Source organism: Leucopleurus acutus (genome assembly GCF_964270905.1).
Source record: "Leucopleurus acutus genome assembly, chromosome: X".
NCBI lineage: Eukaryota > Metazoa > Chordata > Mammalia > Artiodactyla > Delphinidae > Leucopleurus > Leucopleurus acutus.
The window spans coordinates 105,065,869-105,084,071 of record NC_139148.1 but is presented as its reverse complement, the minus strand read 5'-3'; the positions used below and the strand labels follow the sequence as shown (position 1 = coordinate 105,084,071).

Below are 18,203 nucleotides of genomic sequence, written 5' to 3'. Positions count from 1 at the left end.
CCCTAACACCATACACAAAAATAAGCTCAAAATGGATTAAAGACCTAAATGTAAGGCCAGAAACTATCTAACTCTTAGAGGAAAACATAGGCAGAACACTCTATGACATAAATCACAGCAAGATCCTTTCTGACCCACCTCCTAGAGTAATGGAAATAAAAACAAAAATAAACAAATGGGACCTAATGAAACTTCAAAGCTTTTGCACAGCAAAGGAAACCATAAACAGGACCAAAAGACAACCCTCAGAATGGGAGAACATATTTGCTAATGAAGCAACCGACAAAGGATTAATCTCCAAAATTTACAAGCAGCTCATGCAGCTCAATAACAAGAAAACAAACAACCCAATCCAAAAATGGGCAGAAGACCTAAATAGACATTTCTCCAAAGAAGATATACAGACTGCCAACAAACACATGAAAGAATGCTCAACATCATTAATCATTAGAGAAATGCAAATCAAAACTACAATGAGATATCATCTCACACCAGTCAGAATGGCCATCATCAAAAAATCTAGAAACAATAAATGCTGGAGAGGGTGTGGAGAAATGGGTACCCTCTTGCACTGCTGGTGGGAATGTGAATTGGTTCAGCCACTATGGAGAACAGTATGGAGGTTCCTTAAAAAACTACAAATAGAACTACCATATGACCCAGCAATCCCACTACTGGGCATATACCCTGAGAAAACCAAAATTCAAAAAGAGTCATGTACCAAAATGTTCATTGCAGCTCTATTTACAATAGCCCGGAGATGGAAACAACCTAAGTGCCCCTCATCGGATGAATGGATAAAGAAGATGTGGCACATATATACAATGGAATATTACTCAGCCATAAAAAGAAACGAAATTGAGCTATTTGTAATGAGGTGGATAGACCTAGAGTCTGTCATACAGAGTGAAGTAAGTCAGAAAGAAAAAGACAAATACCGTGTGCTAACACATATATATGGAATTTAAGAAAAAAATGTCATGAAGAACCTAGGGGTAAAGCAGGAATAAAGACGCAGACCTCCTAGATAATGGACTTGAGGTTATGGGGAGGGGGAAGGGTGAGCTGTGACAGGGCGAGAGTGAGTCATGGGCATATACACACTAACAAACGTAGTAAGGTAGATAGCTAGTGGGAAGCAGCCACATGGCACAGAGATATTGGCTCGGTGCTTTGTGACAGCCTGGAGGGGTGGGATAGGGAGGGTGGGAGGGAGGGAGACGCAACAGGGAAGACATATGGGAACATATGTTTATGTATGACTGATTCACTTTGTTATAAAGCAGAAACTAACACACCATTGTAAAGCAATTATACCCCAATAAAGATGTTAAAACAAAAAAAAAAAAGGTACCAACTTCCAGTTACAAGATAAATGAGTACTAGGGATGAGATGCCAACATGATGACTGCTGTTAACACTGCTGTAGGGTACATTTGAGAGCTGCTAAGAGAGCAGACCCTAAAAGTTCTCATCACAAGGAAAAAAACTTTTTTCTTTTTTGTATCTGTGTGAGATGGTTGATGTTAACTAAACTTATTGTGCTAACCACATTGCAATACATGCAAGTCATTGTGCTATACACCTTAAATATATACAATGCTGTATGTCAATTATATCCCAATAAAACTGAAAGAGAAAATAAAAACATTTAAAAAAAAAAAAAAAAAGAACAAACAAAACCTAAAGTCACCAAAAGGAAAGAAATGATAAATATCAGAGAGGAAAGAAATGAAATAGAGATTGAAAAAATAGAAAAATATCAATAAAATCAAGAGCTAGTTCCTTGAAAGGGTAAACAAAATTGACAAACCTCTGTCCAGGCTCACCAAGAAGAAAAGATGAAGGACCCAAATAAACAAAATAAGAAATGAAAGAGGAGAAATAACAACTGATACCACAGAAATATTACAAAAAACCATAAGAGAATACTATGAACAATTATATGCCAACATTGGACAACCTAGAAGAAATGGACAAGTTTCTAGAGACATACAGCCCACCAAAAGTGAATCAAGAAGAAATAGATAATTTGAACAGATCAATCACTAGAAGTGAAATAGAATCTGTAATAAGAAAAACTCCCTGCAAACAGAAGTCCAGAACAAGATGGCTTCACTGGGGAATTCTATCAAACATACAAAGAACTTATACTGATCCTTCTCAAATTCCTCCTAAAGATTGAATAGGAAGGAACACTCCCAAAGTCATTCTATGAAGCCATCATCACCCTGATACCAAAACCAGACAAAGACACTACCTAAAAAGAAAACTACAGGGCAATATCTTTGATGAATATAGATACAAAAGTTCTCAACAAAATATTAGCAAACTGAATGCAACAACAGATAAAAAAAGATCATACACCACGATCAAGTTGGATTCATCCCATGGTCACAAGTATGGTTCAACATATGCCAAACAATTAATGTGATATACCACATCAACAAAAGAAAAGACAAAAACCACATAATTATTTCAATAGATGCAGAAAAAGCCTTCAATATAATTAGACATCCATTCATGATAAAAACTCTTAACAAAGTGGGTATAGAGGGAACATATCTCAACATAATAAAATCTATTTATGATAAACTAACAGCCAACGTAAAACTCAACAGTGAAAATCTGAAAGGCTTCACAGTAAAACATGGAAACAAGGATGCCCATTCTCACTACTTCTACTCAACATAGTATTGGAAGTCCTAGCTACAGCAATCAGACAAGAAAAAGAAATAAAAGGTATCCAAATAGGAAGAGAAGAGATAAAATTGCCATTATATGCAGATAACATTATACAATATATAGAAAACCTCAAAGACTCCACACAAAACTACTAGAACTGATAAACAAATTCAGCAAGGTAGCAGGATACAAGATTAAAATGCAGTAATCTGTTGTTTCTTTACACTAACAATAAAATATCAGAAAGGAAAAGTAAAAAAAAAAAAAATCCCGGGGCTTCCCTGGTGGCGCAGTGGTTGAGAGTCCACCTGCTGATGCAGGGGACACGGGTTCGTGCCCTGGACCGGGAAGATCCCACATGACGCAGAGCGGCTGGGCCTGTGAGCCATGGCCACTGAGCCTGCGCGTCCGGAGCCTATGCTCTGCAACGGGAGAGGCCACAACAGTGAGAGGCCCATGTACCACAAAAAAAAAACAACAACAAAGAAACAAAACAAAACAAAAAAAATCCCTTCTAAAATCTCATCAAAAAAAAAAAAAAGATACTTAGGAATAAACCTGACCAAGGAGGGGAAAGACTTATATGCTGAGAATTATAAAACATTGAGGAAGGAAACTGAAGGTGATTCAAAGAAATGGAAAGATATCCAATACTTTTGGATTAGAAGAATTAATATTGTCAAAATGGTATTACTACCAAAAGCACTCTACAGATTTAATGCAATCCCTATCAAAATACCCATGACATTTTTCACAGAACTAGAACAAACAACCTTAAAACTTATATGGTACCATGAAAGACCCAGAATTGCCAATCAATCCTGAGGAAAAAGAACGAAGTAGGTGCCATAACCCTCCCAAACTTCAGACAATACTACAAAGCTACAGTAATCAAAACAGAATGGTACTGGCACAAAAACAGACATATGGATCAATGGAATAGAAGAGAGAGTCCAGAAATAAACTCACGAACCTACAGTCAGTCTTCAACAAAGGAGGCAAGAATATACAATGGAGAAAAGACAGTCTCTTCAGCAAATGGTGTTGGGAAAGCTGGACAGCCACATGTAAGTCAATGAAGTTAGAACACACCCTCACACTGTACACAAAAATAAACTCAAAATGGATTAAAGACTTAAATATAAGACATGATAACATAAAACTCCTAGAAGAGAGCACAGGAAAAACATTCTCTGACATAAATTGTACCAATGTTTTCTTAGGTCAGTCTCCCAAGGCAACAGAAATAAAAGCAAAAATAAACAAATGGGACCTAATCAAATTTATAAGCTTTTTCACAGCAAAGGAAACCATCAACAAAACAAAAAGACAACCTATGGACCAGGATATAATATTTGCAAACAATGTGACTGACAAGGGCTTGAAACATGAAAACAGTTCATACACGTAAGTAACAAAAAAACCAAACAACCTAATCATATAATGGACAGAAGATCCAAATAGACATTTCTCCAAAGAAGACACACAGATGGCCAATATGCACACGAGAAGATGCTCAACATCGCTAATTATTAAAGAAATGCAAATCAAACCTGCAATGAGGCACCACCTCACACTGGTCAGAATGGCCATCATTAAATAGTCTACAAATAACAAGTGCTGGAGAGGCTGTGGAGAAAAGGGAACCCTCTTATACTGTTAGCGGGACTGTAAATTGGTGCAGCCACTATGGAGAACAGTATGCAGGCTCCTCAAAAAACTAAAAATAGAGTTGTTGTATTATCCAGCAATCCCACTCCTGGGCATATATCTGGAGAAAACTATAATTCAAAAAGATACATGTACTCCTATGTTCATAGCAGCACTATTTACAACAGGCAAACATGAAAGCAACCTAAATGTTCATTGACAGATAAATGGATAAAGAAGATGTGGTACATATATACAATGGAATATTACTTAGCCATGAAAGAATGAAATTTGCAGCAACATGGATGTACCTAGAAATTATTATACTAAATGAAGTAATAAGTCAGAAAGACAAATATCATATGATATCACTTATATGTGGATGGAATCTAAAATATGACACAAATGAACTTATTTATGAAACAGAAACATACTCACAGACATAGAAAATAAACTTATGGTTACCAAAGGGGAAAAGGGATGGGGGAGGGATAAATTAGGAGTTTGGGATTAGTAGATACAGTCTACTATCTATAAAATAGACAAAAAACAAGGTCCTACTATATGGCACAGGGAACTATATTCAATATCCTGTAATAAACCATAATGGAAAAGAATATGAAAAAGAATATATATATATATGAAACTGAATATATATATAAAACTGAATCACTTTACTGTACACCAGAAACTAACACAACATTGTAAATCAACTATACTTCACTAAAAAATTAAATTAAAAATAGTTAAAAAATGTACTTATTTTAAAGTAAAATAATCAGACAGCATGGTATTTGGACATGGATGCGTAAATAAATCACTCAGAATGAAAATAAAAATCCTAGAAACTGAGTAACCTATGTATGGACAATTGATACATGAAAGAGATGGCCTTGAAGAAAAGCAAGAAAGGATGAACTTTACAAAAAGTCATGTGGCGACAACTGATGAATCAACAGGACTTTTACTGCATATCATATGCAAAGATCAATTCCAGGCTGACATCAGCAAAAATGGCAGAATAAATGATCCCCAATTCTACCATGCATAAAAGCAAGAAAAAACTGGCAAAAACTGTCAGAATCAACTTTTTTTTAGATTCTGGAAACTTACCAAGGCTTGCAACAATCTGGAGAATGTACTTGCTCAAAAAAAGAAAAAAATGAAAAGAACAATTCTCAGTAAGAACTGAGAATCTTGTGGCATTTAACTTACCCCATTCCCATACCCAGCTCCCTTTCCCCATGGTAGCCATGAAAATAACAGACCACTGGACCACTTTCCTGGCACCAAAGGAAAAAGAACAGAACTTATTCACATAGAGTTGTAATTAATTATTTGTTCTGACCTGTCTGGTATCTCCCTGGAAAACTGGCTCAAACGTTAGTTTTTATGTCAGTAACTTGCAGGTTTACTGTTAAAGCAGCTTGCAAATTGGGGGCAGCATTTCCTGAAAACCTTGCAGGCTAAAACAATCTTAGGTTCCTGCCACCTCAGATGATAGGTGATGTGTAACAGCTGTGGAAAACAATAGACTAACCAAAAAGTTTGGGAGGTTTTATGGAATGAATTGTGTCCCCTCAAAATTCATATGTTGAAACCCTAACCCCAGAATCTTAGAATATGACCATATTTGGCGATGCGTGCACACAGAGAAAAGGCCATGTGAGAGAGGCCTTAGGAGAAATCAAACCTGCCAACACCTTGCTCTAGGACTTGAAGTCTCTAGAACTGTGAGAAAATTAATTTCTGTGGTTTAAGCCACGCAGTCTGTGATATTTTGTTATGGTAGCCCTAGCAACTAACACAGGAGGAACGTCCCTAAAACTTTGGAAAGTTGCAAAATATTCCTGGGATCTAGAGCGGAATCTAGAAGGTCAATAATTTTCCAATGTCACATTTTATGATAACGTTTATGTGAAATTTGCAGAATAGGCAAATCCATAGGGACTGAAAGTAGAACAGTGATTGTCAGGGGATGGGAGTGATGGGTGATTGACATTAACTCCTAATGACTATGGTTTCATTATGGGGTAGTGGAAAGTTCTGGAATTAGACAGTGGTGCGGGCTATACAACAGTAAATATATTGTAATCCACTTAGGTGTACACTTTAAAAATGCTGAATTAGGGCTTCCCTGGTAGCGCAGTGGTTGGGAGTCCACCTGCCGATGCAGGGGACACGGGTTCATGCCCCAGTTCGGGGGGATCCCACGTGCCACGGAGCGGCTGGGCCCGGGAGCCATGGCCACTGGGCCTGTGCGTCCAGAGCCTGTGCTCCACAGCAGGAGAGGCCACGGCGGTGAGAGGTCCGTGTACCGCAAAAAAAAAAAAAAAGCTGAATTATATGCTATATAAAATATATCCCAAATTTTACAAATGCTATAAAAATCAATTCCAGGCAGAAAAAATGACTAACGCATGAAAGGCGAAACTATACATTTTTAGAAGATGCATAAGACAATATTTTTATGATTTTATCTTGAAGGAAAGATGTGTTAAACTAGATGAAAACAGCCATATGCATGAAGGAAATACTGATAAACTCAATTACATTAAACTTAATCTCTCTTTGTCTAAAGACACAATAAAACTGTGAGAAGGTAAAAGAAAGTAAGGAGAGGATGTGTGCAACATGTATATTTAACTAATTATATGTATATAATACATACCAACAAACAAAAATTACAAGAAGCCATTAAGAAAATCTCCAAATACCAGTTTTTTAAAATGGGCCATAAATTTTACTATACTTTACAAAAGAGGATATACCAATTATCACTAAACATGTAAACATACCTTTAACTTCATTAGTAAATCAGACAAATTCAAATTAAAATCTCAATGAAACATTATCGCATACATACCAGATTGGCAATTACTAAAACCTCTGATGACACCAATTGTTGGTAAAATTGTGAAGCAAAGGAGAATCTCATGCATGACTGGCAGATTGTAAGTTGTTCAACTATGTTGGAAAAAATATTAGCATTATCTACTCATTTAAATAACACTTGATTTGTAATATAGCAACATCCCATCTAAGTATATAAAGCAGAATGAATCTTGTACATGCTTGCTAGTAGATATTGAAAATATTTGCAGCAGCAGTGTTTGTAATGATTTTCAATTGGAAAAATCTTCAAATGTCTATCAATAGTAGAATGAACAAACTTGGAGATATTCATACAATAGAATAGTATACAGCAAACCAAATGAAATAACTATAGCTATATTTAATGATGTTAGATTCTCACAATGTTGAGCAATAAATAAAAAAGTAATGCAGTAGTGTGCTCACTTTGCATCACACTCAAAATCAAGGAAAAATAATATATTTATAGACATATTCATATAAGTAGTAAAATTATAAAGAAAAGCAAGGTAATAATTATCATAAAAGTCAAAATATTTAGAATAGGGAGAAAGGATAGACACATGAGGGATTTCTGAGATACTAAAAATGATCTATTTTTTTCACTTTGGTTGTTACAAATTATACATACTCATAATTATTCTTTACATTGTGTTTTATGCACTATTATTTATGTAAAATACATCTCAAAATAAAAATAGATATAGATAGATGATTGATAGATAGATAGAGAGATAGATAGATAGAGAGATAGATAGATAGATAGATATAGATGATGCTAGAACAATTTTCCAGATGGGGAAAATAAGTTTTTATTCCTTCCTCACAACGTATGCAAAAATTCAATTGTATTACATATAGTAAATAGTTAAATTTGAGATGCTAGGAAAGGCTTTCTTATATAAAAAACATATATTACAAATGTTTAAGGAAAGCAATAACAAAAATAATATTTGAAAGTTTTGACCCTTTCTTGCTGTCTTACTATCTCCAATTTTTTTTTACAATCAATTTATTTTTGATAAGGTAATACATTCTTATGATTCTCTCTCTCTCACCTACCTTCTTGTAGGTCTTTGTCTGGCTTTAGTATCAGGGTAGTGAGGGACTCATTAAATGAGTCTGGAAGTGTTCCCTCCTCTTCAATTTTGTGGAAAAGTTTGAGAAAGATTGGTATTTTTTCCTAAGAATTCACTAGTGAAGCCATCTGACTCTGTGCTTTTCTTTTTTGGGAGGTTTTTGATTACTGATTCAATCTCCATACTAGATATAGGTCTGTTCAGACTTCATGCTTTAGTCTTGGTAGGTTGTATGTTTCCAGGAATTTACTCATCTTTTCTAGACTATTCAGCTTGTTGGTATATAATTGTCCATAGTAGTGTCCTTATGATTCTTTGTATTTCTGTGGCATAAGTTGTAATGTCTCTCATTTCTGATACTGATTGTTCTCTCTTTTTCTTAGTCTATCCCAGGGTTTTTTCGCTTTTTAAAAAATCTTTTCAAAAAACAGTTCTGAGTTTCACTGTTTTTTTCTATTGTTTTTCCATTTTCTATTTGGTTTATTTCTGTCTTTTTTTTAAATTCCTTCTGCTAACTTTGGGCTTTATTTTTCTTTTTCTAAATCCTTGAGGTATGAAGTTAGATTTTTTGAGCTCTTTCTTCTTTTATGATGTAGACTTTTCTAACTATAAACAGCCCTCTTAGTACTCTTTTTCTCAATTTCATATGTTTTGGTATGTTGTGTTTTTATTTTTGTCTCGAGGTATTTTCCAGTTTCCTCTGATTCTTTTTTGACCCAATCGTTGTTCAAGAGTATATGGTTTAATTTCCACATATTTGTGAATTTTTCAGTTTTCCTTCTGCTACTGATTTCTATTTTTATTCCACTGTGATCAGAAATGATACTTGGTATGATTTTAATCTTAAATTTGTTAAGACTTGTTTCATGATCTAACATGTGATCCATCCTGGAGAAGGATCTATTCTCAGTTGAGAAGAATGTGTATTGTGGTGTATTGTGGTATTGAGCGGAAAGTTTATAGAAACTTTGTTACATTTGGCCTATAGTGTTATTGAAGTCCTCTGTTTGCTTACTGATCTTCTGTCTGGATATTCCATCCCTTCTTGAAAGTGTGGTACTGAAATCTCTTGCTCTTACTGTATTGCTATCTATTTCTTCCTTCAGTTCTACCAGTGTATGCTCTGATACTGAGTGCAAATATCTTCCTGGTGGATTGACCCTTTATCATTATATAATATCCTTCTTTATTTCTTGTGAGAGTTTGTAATTTAAAATCTATTTTGCCTGATAAAATCAGTCAACCCTGCTCTCTACTGTTTGCCAATGACATGGAATATTATCTCTTTTCATCCCTACACTTTCTGCCTATACGTGTCCTTAAATCTGAAGTGATTTTCTTAGTACGATAGTTTCTAGGTCCATCCAAGTTGCTGCAGATGGCAATATTTCAATATTTCATCCTTGTTCACAGGGTACTACATTCAGTATCTCGTAATAACCTATAATGAAAAATAATCTGAAATATACATATATATATTTAACTGAATAGAACTGAATCACTTTGCTGTACACCTGAAACTAACACAATACTGTGAATCAACTATACTTCAATTAAAAAAAATAGTGATTTTTCTTGTAGATAGCATATAGTTAGTCCTGCTTTTTTTTGTTTGTTTTTTGTTTTTGCGGTATGCGGGCCTCTCACTGTTGTGGCCTCTGCCGTTGCGGAGTACAGGCTCCAGACGCGCAGGCTCAGCAGCCATGGCTCACGGGCCTAGCCGCTCCGTGGCATGTGGGATCTTCCTGGACCAGGGCACGAACCCGTGTCCCTTGCATTGGCAGGGGGACTCTCAACCACTACACCACCAGGGAAGCCCAGTCCCGCTTTTTATCCCTTCAGCCATTCTATGTTTTCTAGTTGGAGAATTTAATCTATTTACATTTAAATTATTATTCTTAGGAAAGTATTTACTATTGCCATTCGTTGTTTTCTGTTAGTCTTTTAATTCTTTTGTCTGTCTGTTCCCCTTCATCTTGCTTTGTGTTTTTTTGATATTTTGAATTGATATACTTTCATTCCTTTCACTTTTTCTTTTGTATAATTTCTATAGGTATTTTTTGGTTACTTTGGGGTTATGTAATACATATATAATATTATTATATTTTATAAGAATATGATATATCTTATAACAGTCATTGTTTAAGCTGATAACTAGAGTTCAACTGCATACAAATGCTCTACACTTTAACTTCTCCCCTCTCCAGTTCATGTTATCATTGTCAGAATTTACTGACTATCTCCAGAAGTCAGCTTTCTCCTGCCATGACAGGCACCATACAACCTCTAGGTTTCCTCTTACTTCCCGCGAGAGAAAGCATCTAACGTGGCAAGACTCTATGTCTCAAGCCTGACACTCAAACATTTGCAAACTTGTGGAGGATTTTGATAATGCTGCTAGAGTTTGCTTACTGCCTAAGGATCCTTGGGTTTGGAAAGAATTTAAATGAAACTTTTCACCATAGTTTTTTCTTTTTTTTTTTCAAAAAATCTTTCAGAGTGGGTGTCATGAATACACGTCACAATTTGAAGGTATTCATATTGTGTATTCTTTAACACATTTTTAGGTATAATTTTTAAAAATACTTTTGTCTAACTTTTATACTAGAATTAAAAAGTGATTTACCCACCACCTCATTGTCCATCTTTATAAGAGCTATTTCTAATTCTCTATAAGGAAAATCACATAACTCTGTTTCATTAGGGTTGGTTTCTGGAGATTTCTCTGTTTCCTTTGTTTGGAACATCTTTATCTGATTCCTCATTTTCATAGGTTTTCTGTGTTGGTGTCTATACATTTGACAAAGCAGACACCTCTTTCAGTCTTCACTGACTTGCCTCATACAGAAGAAGACCCCTGCCAATCAGCCTGGCCAGATATTTTGGGGACCTCTACCAACTCCTACCCTCCCCAGGGAAAAGCAGGCATCTGTGGCTTTTGTCCGTTCCCTCCATGCTGAGCCCAGGAGGTAGGGGTAGCTATGGCATCTACCAGCCCAAGCTGCTACCTCCATTCTTCACCAGGTGGCTAGACTGTGCTACATCTATCAGAGCTTCAAGACTAGTGAGATCAATGTTAGTTCTTTGGTCAGCCCTGGAAAAGTGGGGGCATTGGACATACAGATCAACTCTTTTCCTTCTCAGGGGCAAGCTGAAAACTAGGATTTTTTTATCCATTAACCCTGTGTTGATCATGGGAGAGAAACAATGGCATCTACACACGAGCTGCCACTGGCCCATCAGAACTTCAGAACTGGTGAAACAGATGCTATTTCTTTTTTTAATTTTTATTTTTCTTCAACTGAAGTATAGTTGATTTACAATGTTGTGCCAATCTCTGCTGTACAGCAAAGTGACTCAGCTATACACATACAGACATTCTTTCCTTTATATTCTTTTCCATTATGGTTTATGACAGGATATTGAATATAGTTCCCTGTGCTATACAGTACTGATTCCATTCCTTTGTGCAGCCCTGGAGAGGATGGATTGCTGGATGCATGGATCAACTCTTTCCCTCCCAAGGGGGAAGCTGAGAGCTGAGATTTTTTTTGTCTGCTCACTGTGCAGAGCAGGAGATAAGATCAATGGCATTCTACCATCCCAATGTGCACTTCTATTCTCCCTGTGGTGGCTAGATTGTGCCAGATTCATCAGAGCTCCAAAACAGAAGGCAGTCATCTGAGAAACCCCCTTGGAAAAGACAGGGTCCCGATGCATGAAGCTACACTTTCCTGCCCTGGCATGAAGTTTGCACAATAATGATAGGTAACTACACACCCAGACAATTTTACTGGTGAATATCATCAAACATTTAAGGAAGAAATAACACCAATCTCCCACAAACATTTTTAGAAAATAACAGAAATAAGAACATGTCACAACTGATTGTATGAGACAATGTGATCTTGATACAAAAGCCTGACAAGGGCATTATAAGAAAATTAATTTATAGTTCAAAACTACTCAGGAGCATAGCATCAAAATTCCTCAAGAAAACATTATGAATTGAATCCATCAATATTTAACAAAAAGGAAAATAGATTATAACAAAGTGGGTTTATCTCAGGAATGTGAGGTTGGTTTAAAATTCTAAAATCCATCTAAATCACCACAAATCTATTTAAAAAATAAGAAGCAAAAGTAATGATCTCAACAGCTATAGAAAAGAATTTTTTTAAAGAAATTCAACACTAAATCATAATAACTAATTTCAGCACACTGTAAGTAGGAGGGAACTCCCTCAGTCTGCTAAAATGCTTCTAGCAAAGATCTATAGCTAACATCAAGCTTACTGTTATGATATTGAAGTTTCCATCTAAAATAGGGAAAAGTCAGGGATGTCTGCTCTCATTACTTCTAATCAACATTAGAAGTAGGTCTTAACCAAGCAATAAGACAGAAGAGTAAACAAATACATAAATATTGGATAAGAAGTAAAACTACTGTTATTTTCAGAGAGTATGATTATATGCTAGAAAAAATCTACAGGAATCCATTAATAAAAATATTAGAACTCTAACTCACATAAGTTAAAATATAAAAAAGCAACTGCATTAACATATACTAGCAACAAAATATTGAGAATTTTAATTCTGAAATATCATTAAAGTGGCATGAAAATATTAAAGAGTTAGGAATACATTTAATGAAATTTTCCAAGAGCTCATGACTGAAAAACCCATGACATAGATAAGGAATATTAAAGAATGGTTAAATAAATGGAGAGATTATTTATGTTCATTAATTGAGGGAATATTGCTATGATACTGAAGAAACTGACAGTCGGATTCTACAATTTATGCTACAGAAGAGCTAGTATTAGTTTTCAAAAGGATAGTGATATTGTGCGACATTTAGTCCCAGATATCAAGACTTACAAAGAAGCTTCATTAACTAAGACAGAATAGTACTGATATATGGATAGATGAATCAATAAATGGAATAAAATAGGGAATTCAGAATAAGACCTAAGCTTATATGGTCATTTGACTTTCCACAAATACATTTCTACAATTTAATGGGGAAAAGAAAGTCTGTCTTATCAACAAATAGTACTGGGACAACTGGATATGATTATGGGGAAAAAAATGAACTTGGATGCTATCTTACTCCACACACAAAATTTCATTTCAGGATGATCATAGACGTAAGTGTAAAAACTTTATATACCTGCTGGAATAAATCACAGAAGAATATCTTTGCAATCTATGAATATGAAATAAAAACTTTCTCAGTAGGGAAAGCTGAATTTGTCCCAAATGGACATACAATATAATAACTGATAAAAGAAGTTCATCAGACTGTAGAGAAATTATATATGACAGAAAATTGGATCTGCAGTAAAGACAAAGTAAACACCTGTACTGATTCAATTAATAAATGGTCTAACACTAGAATCAAAAGGCAGAGACTGTCAGACTAGATTTAAAAGCAAGATTAAACTCTATGGTGTTGAGTAGAAACAATTTAATAAAAGAGGCACAGAGTGACAGTAAACAGTTAAGGAAAGTTATAAAAATTGAATATGAATCATATTAAAGTGGATGTAAAAAGCTATATTAAGTGAAAATTGACAGACTAAAATAGAAAAATCAGCACTCATAGAGAATAAACATCCCTCTCCCAGTACCTGATAGAAAATGTAGAAAAAAAAATCAGTGAAGATACAAGAGATTTGAAAACCACCAACTTGATCTAGTTGACATTTAAAGAATGCTATACCGGCCACAGTCTTCGCGGAGAGTCACCGAGGTTTCCTGCTTCAACAGTGCTTGGACAGAACCCTGCGCTTGTCCCCCACTCCGGCCGGCCGCTCAGAACCAGCCCTCGCCACCACCTCACAGCGCCCTCCGACCGCCTCTCCCCAGCCGCCGGCCACGACGACCGCATCCCCCTCGCAGGTGTGCCAGAACTACCACCAGCACTCGGAGGCTGCCATCAGCCGCCAGATCAGCCTGGAGCTCTACGCCTCCTACGTCTACCTATCCATGTCATACTATTTTGACCGCGATGATGTGGCTCTGAAGAACTTTGCCAAATACTTTCTTCACCAGTCTCGTGAGGAGAGGGAACATGCTTTGAAACTGATGAAGCTGCAGAACCAACGGGGTGGCCGAATCTTCCTTCAGGATATCAAGAAACCAGACCGTGATGACTGGGAGGATGGGCTGAATGCAATGGAATGTGCGCTACACTTGGAAAAAAGTGTGAATCAGTCATTACTGGAACTGCACAAATTGGCCACTGACAAAAATGATCCCAATTTGTGTGACTTCATTGAGACGCTTTACTTGAACGAGCAGGTGAAATCCATCAAAGAGTTGCGTGACCATGTAACCAACTTACACAAGATGGGGGCCCCCGAATCTGGCATGGCAGAGTATCTCTTTGACAAACACATCCTGGGAAACAGTGATAATGAGAGCTAAGCCTTAGACTGGCTTCCCATAGCCACGGGGATGACTTCCCTGGTCACCAAGGCAGTGCACGCATGTTTGGGTTACCTTTACCATTTCTATAAGTTGTACCAAAACATCTACAAGTACCATTAGTACCTTTCCTTAGTACCATTCCTTCAAATAGAGTAATTTGTTACTCCTCTCGCCAAAATAAGAACGCTATACAAACAAGTGCAGCATATATGTACAAGTGCAGAGAACATTCACCAAGGTAGAAGGTATGCTGAGCCATAAGACCAAATCCTCAACAAATTTAAAAGAATTGAAACCATACAGTAATAGTGTATTAGTTTCCTAGGCCTGCCATAACAAAGTACCACAAACTGGGGAGTTTAAAACAACAGAAATTTACTGTTTCAGTTCTGGAGGCAAGAAGTCTGAAACCAATGTGTCACCAGAGCCAATCTCCCTCTAAAACCTGCAGTGGAATCCTTCCTTGCATTTTCTTAGCTTCTGGTGGTTTGTCAGCAATCTTTGACATTCTTTGGCCTGTTCATGCATCACTCTGATTCTCTGCCTTCACATGACTTTTGCCCTGTGCCTATCTTCACATGGCTGCCTTCTTATATGGACACCAGTCATATAGGATTAAGGGTTCACCCGACTCCAATATGACCTTATCTTAACTAATTACATCTACATTGATTCTGCTTTCAAATAAGGTCACATTCTGAGGTACTGGGGGTTAGGACATCAGCATATCTTTTTTTTCAGGTGGGAACATATCTCAACCCATACCAAATAGTATGGAGAGATTCCCTCAATTTTGGAATTTCTGCAACATGTGTTAATAACCCATGGGTCAAGGAAGAAATCATAAGAAAAAATAGTGAATATTGGGAGCTGAACACCTACCATATATATCAATAATGGATATCCAAGTATCAAATTTTGTGGTATGTATCCAAAGCAATGCTTAGAATTTTATAAATATAAATAACTGCTAGAAAAATGATTTAAAAATTAATGACCTAAGCTTGTACCGTAAGAGCACTAGTAAAAGAGCAAATTAAACCTAAAATAATAGAAGGTAAATAATAAAAATAAGATCATAAATCAAGAAATAGGAAACAGATAACAATAGATAATAAAGTTAAGATATGGGGTTTGGGGGGAAAAATAATAAAAATTGTAGATACTAACCAGACTGATTAAGAAAAAAAGATATACATATTGCCTAAAGCAGTAATTAAAAAGGGAATATCATGAAACATATTAAAAGGACTACAGACATTAAAAGGGTAATAAAATAATATTATAAATCTGTTTATATCATTAAATTCAACAACCTAGCTAACTGGAGATATTTATTGAAAACCATGAATTACCCAAACTGACAGATGAAGAAATAAAAATTTAGAAAAACACTTTTCATTAAGGTAATTCAATTCATAATCAGAAACCACCTAAGAAAAGCAGAAAATAAAATGGAGAGAGCAAGATCAGGAGAGAGAAATAGAAAGAGAGGAGAAGAGGGAGGAAAAAAAAGAGAAAGAAAGAACGTAAGGATGAATGGGTGGGAAGGAGGAAAGAAAGCAGGGAGGAAGGAGGGAAGGAAGAAAACCTCCAGGCACAGTTTCATTAATTAATTAATTAATCAAATATTTAAGCAATAAATAATGCCATATCTAAAATAAACTGTTTTCATAAATAGAAGTGGAGGAAATCCTTCCTAAATCAGCTAGCCAGGACATTAAAACCCTGAAACCAAAAACTGACAAAAACATCACGGAAAAAGAAAATTTATACCAATATCCCTCATAAATATAGATGCAAATTCCCTTTCAAAATATCAGTAGATAATTTAAAGTAATGTACAAAAAGAATAATACACCATGACTTGTTGGGGTTTATCCAAGAAAAGCAAAGTTGGTTTGCCATTTGACAAAAAATCATTTTAATCTACCATATTAACAGAATGAAATATGTATATATAAATATGTATACCTTCATAAGGCATTAGCATTATCTCCTAAAGTTGACAATAGACATATATATGAGCCAGAAATTCCCCTCCTACATATATACTAAAAAGGGTTTGTGTATTTTCAAGTACCGTGCACAATATCGACAAACTGGAAAAAAACCAAATGCTCATAAACAATAATGTAGATGAATTAACTGTGGTACAGTAAAATGCAGTATTATACAGTAGTCAAAACAAATGAACTAGCAACATGTAAAAACATGAAAGAATTTTGTGATAAAATGTTGAGGACAAATGAGTCTCCAAAGATTGCATACAGCATGATATACTTCTTTTATGAAATAAAACATCTTAAAAATATTTACTGTTTCAGAAGTTATAAACAAACCAAAAGAGACTCCTGGTTTCACCTTTGACATGTAAACAGCTAGGAGATAGCTATTTCCATCATTACAGAAAGAAAACTGCTGAACAAACTGAAAATTAAGGACTCTTCTTAGACCCATCAGAGAATTGTGATCACAGGGCAAACTGCCACTCTTGAAATCTGGAGAGAGAGATGAATAGAGAATCACAGCTGAAACCTGGAAACAAAAAGTCCTAGGAACACTTAAGTTGTAATTTTAACAAATTGTTTGAGGTTGAGTACACTAGCATGAGGGAGAACTCCTAAGAGCTGTGTTTTGGCATGTGTGTCGGGGGTACACTTTCATGGACCTTGCCTTCAGGAGCCCAATGAGATCCTCACAGTGAAAAGCCTGGAAAGATCCTCTACTGGCTCTGAAACAGGAAAAGGAAACATAACCATTTTGAAGTATGCCAAGACTGTTCTCCAAAACAAAGGGAACTTTGCAGGAGAAAAGGCTTTACCAGAGCCTTATTACACCCTAGGGAGAAGAGCATTTATCCAATTCTACTCCCTCCCCCACCCCAAATCCTTCCTGTATTACCTAAGAGGAGAAATTAAGGCTAAGAAACATTGTTGCAAGTCACAGCTCAGAGACATGGGCCCACTAAACGACTGAGATTTAATCATAAATTGAAAGAAACTTCTCCCATACCTTGCCACCATACCAAGAGGGATTGGTGTAACAGTGGCTTACAGTGAAAAGAGCTGCATAACAAAGACTTTATCCAAGTGGGAGTAATTAAGGAATTCTAAAGTCAACAAAGGAGACACAACAAGGTCATACAAGGACCTTACAAAGTTCCCTTTGTTTTGGACAACAGTTATGGCATATTTCGAAATGGTTGCTATTTACCAAAAAACACAATTTAAATAAAAGTAATCAGGTTCTAAAAAAAAAAAAGTAATCAGGTTCAAGGTAAAACAATGAAAACATTCAGTATGAAAAATACTAAGAGGAAATCTACTTTAACAGGACTGTTACTAAATCAAGCAGACTTTAAGGCAAGCACCATTTCCAGTGATAACGAGGGAGATTTCATAAAATGACAAAATGGTCAATCCTTCATGAATATATCACAATTATAAATCTATGCACATATTTATATAACTGAAAAAAT

At 35.8% G+C, this 18,203-nt stretch overlaps 1 protein-coding gene across 1 annotated transcript; it reads left to right on the top strand.

Moving 5' to 3' along the window:
* Positions 1-3,478: 3,478 nt before the first annotated feature.
* On the top strand, positions 3,479-14,719 carry LOC309978628 (ferritin heavy chain-like; the record flags this gene model as incomplete). Its single annotated transcript, XM_082865139.1, has 2 exons — positions 3,479-3,524; positions 14,022-14,719. 2 exons carry the CDS (start codon positions 3,479-3,481, stop codon positions 14,717-14,719), a joined length of 744 nt encoding a protein of 247 aa, XP_082721265.1.
* Between the last annotated feature and the right edge of the window lie 3,484 nt (positions 14,720-18,203).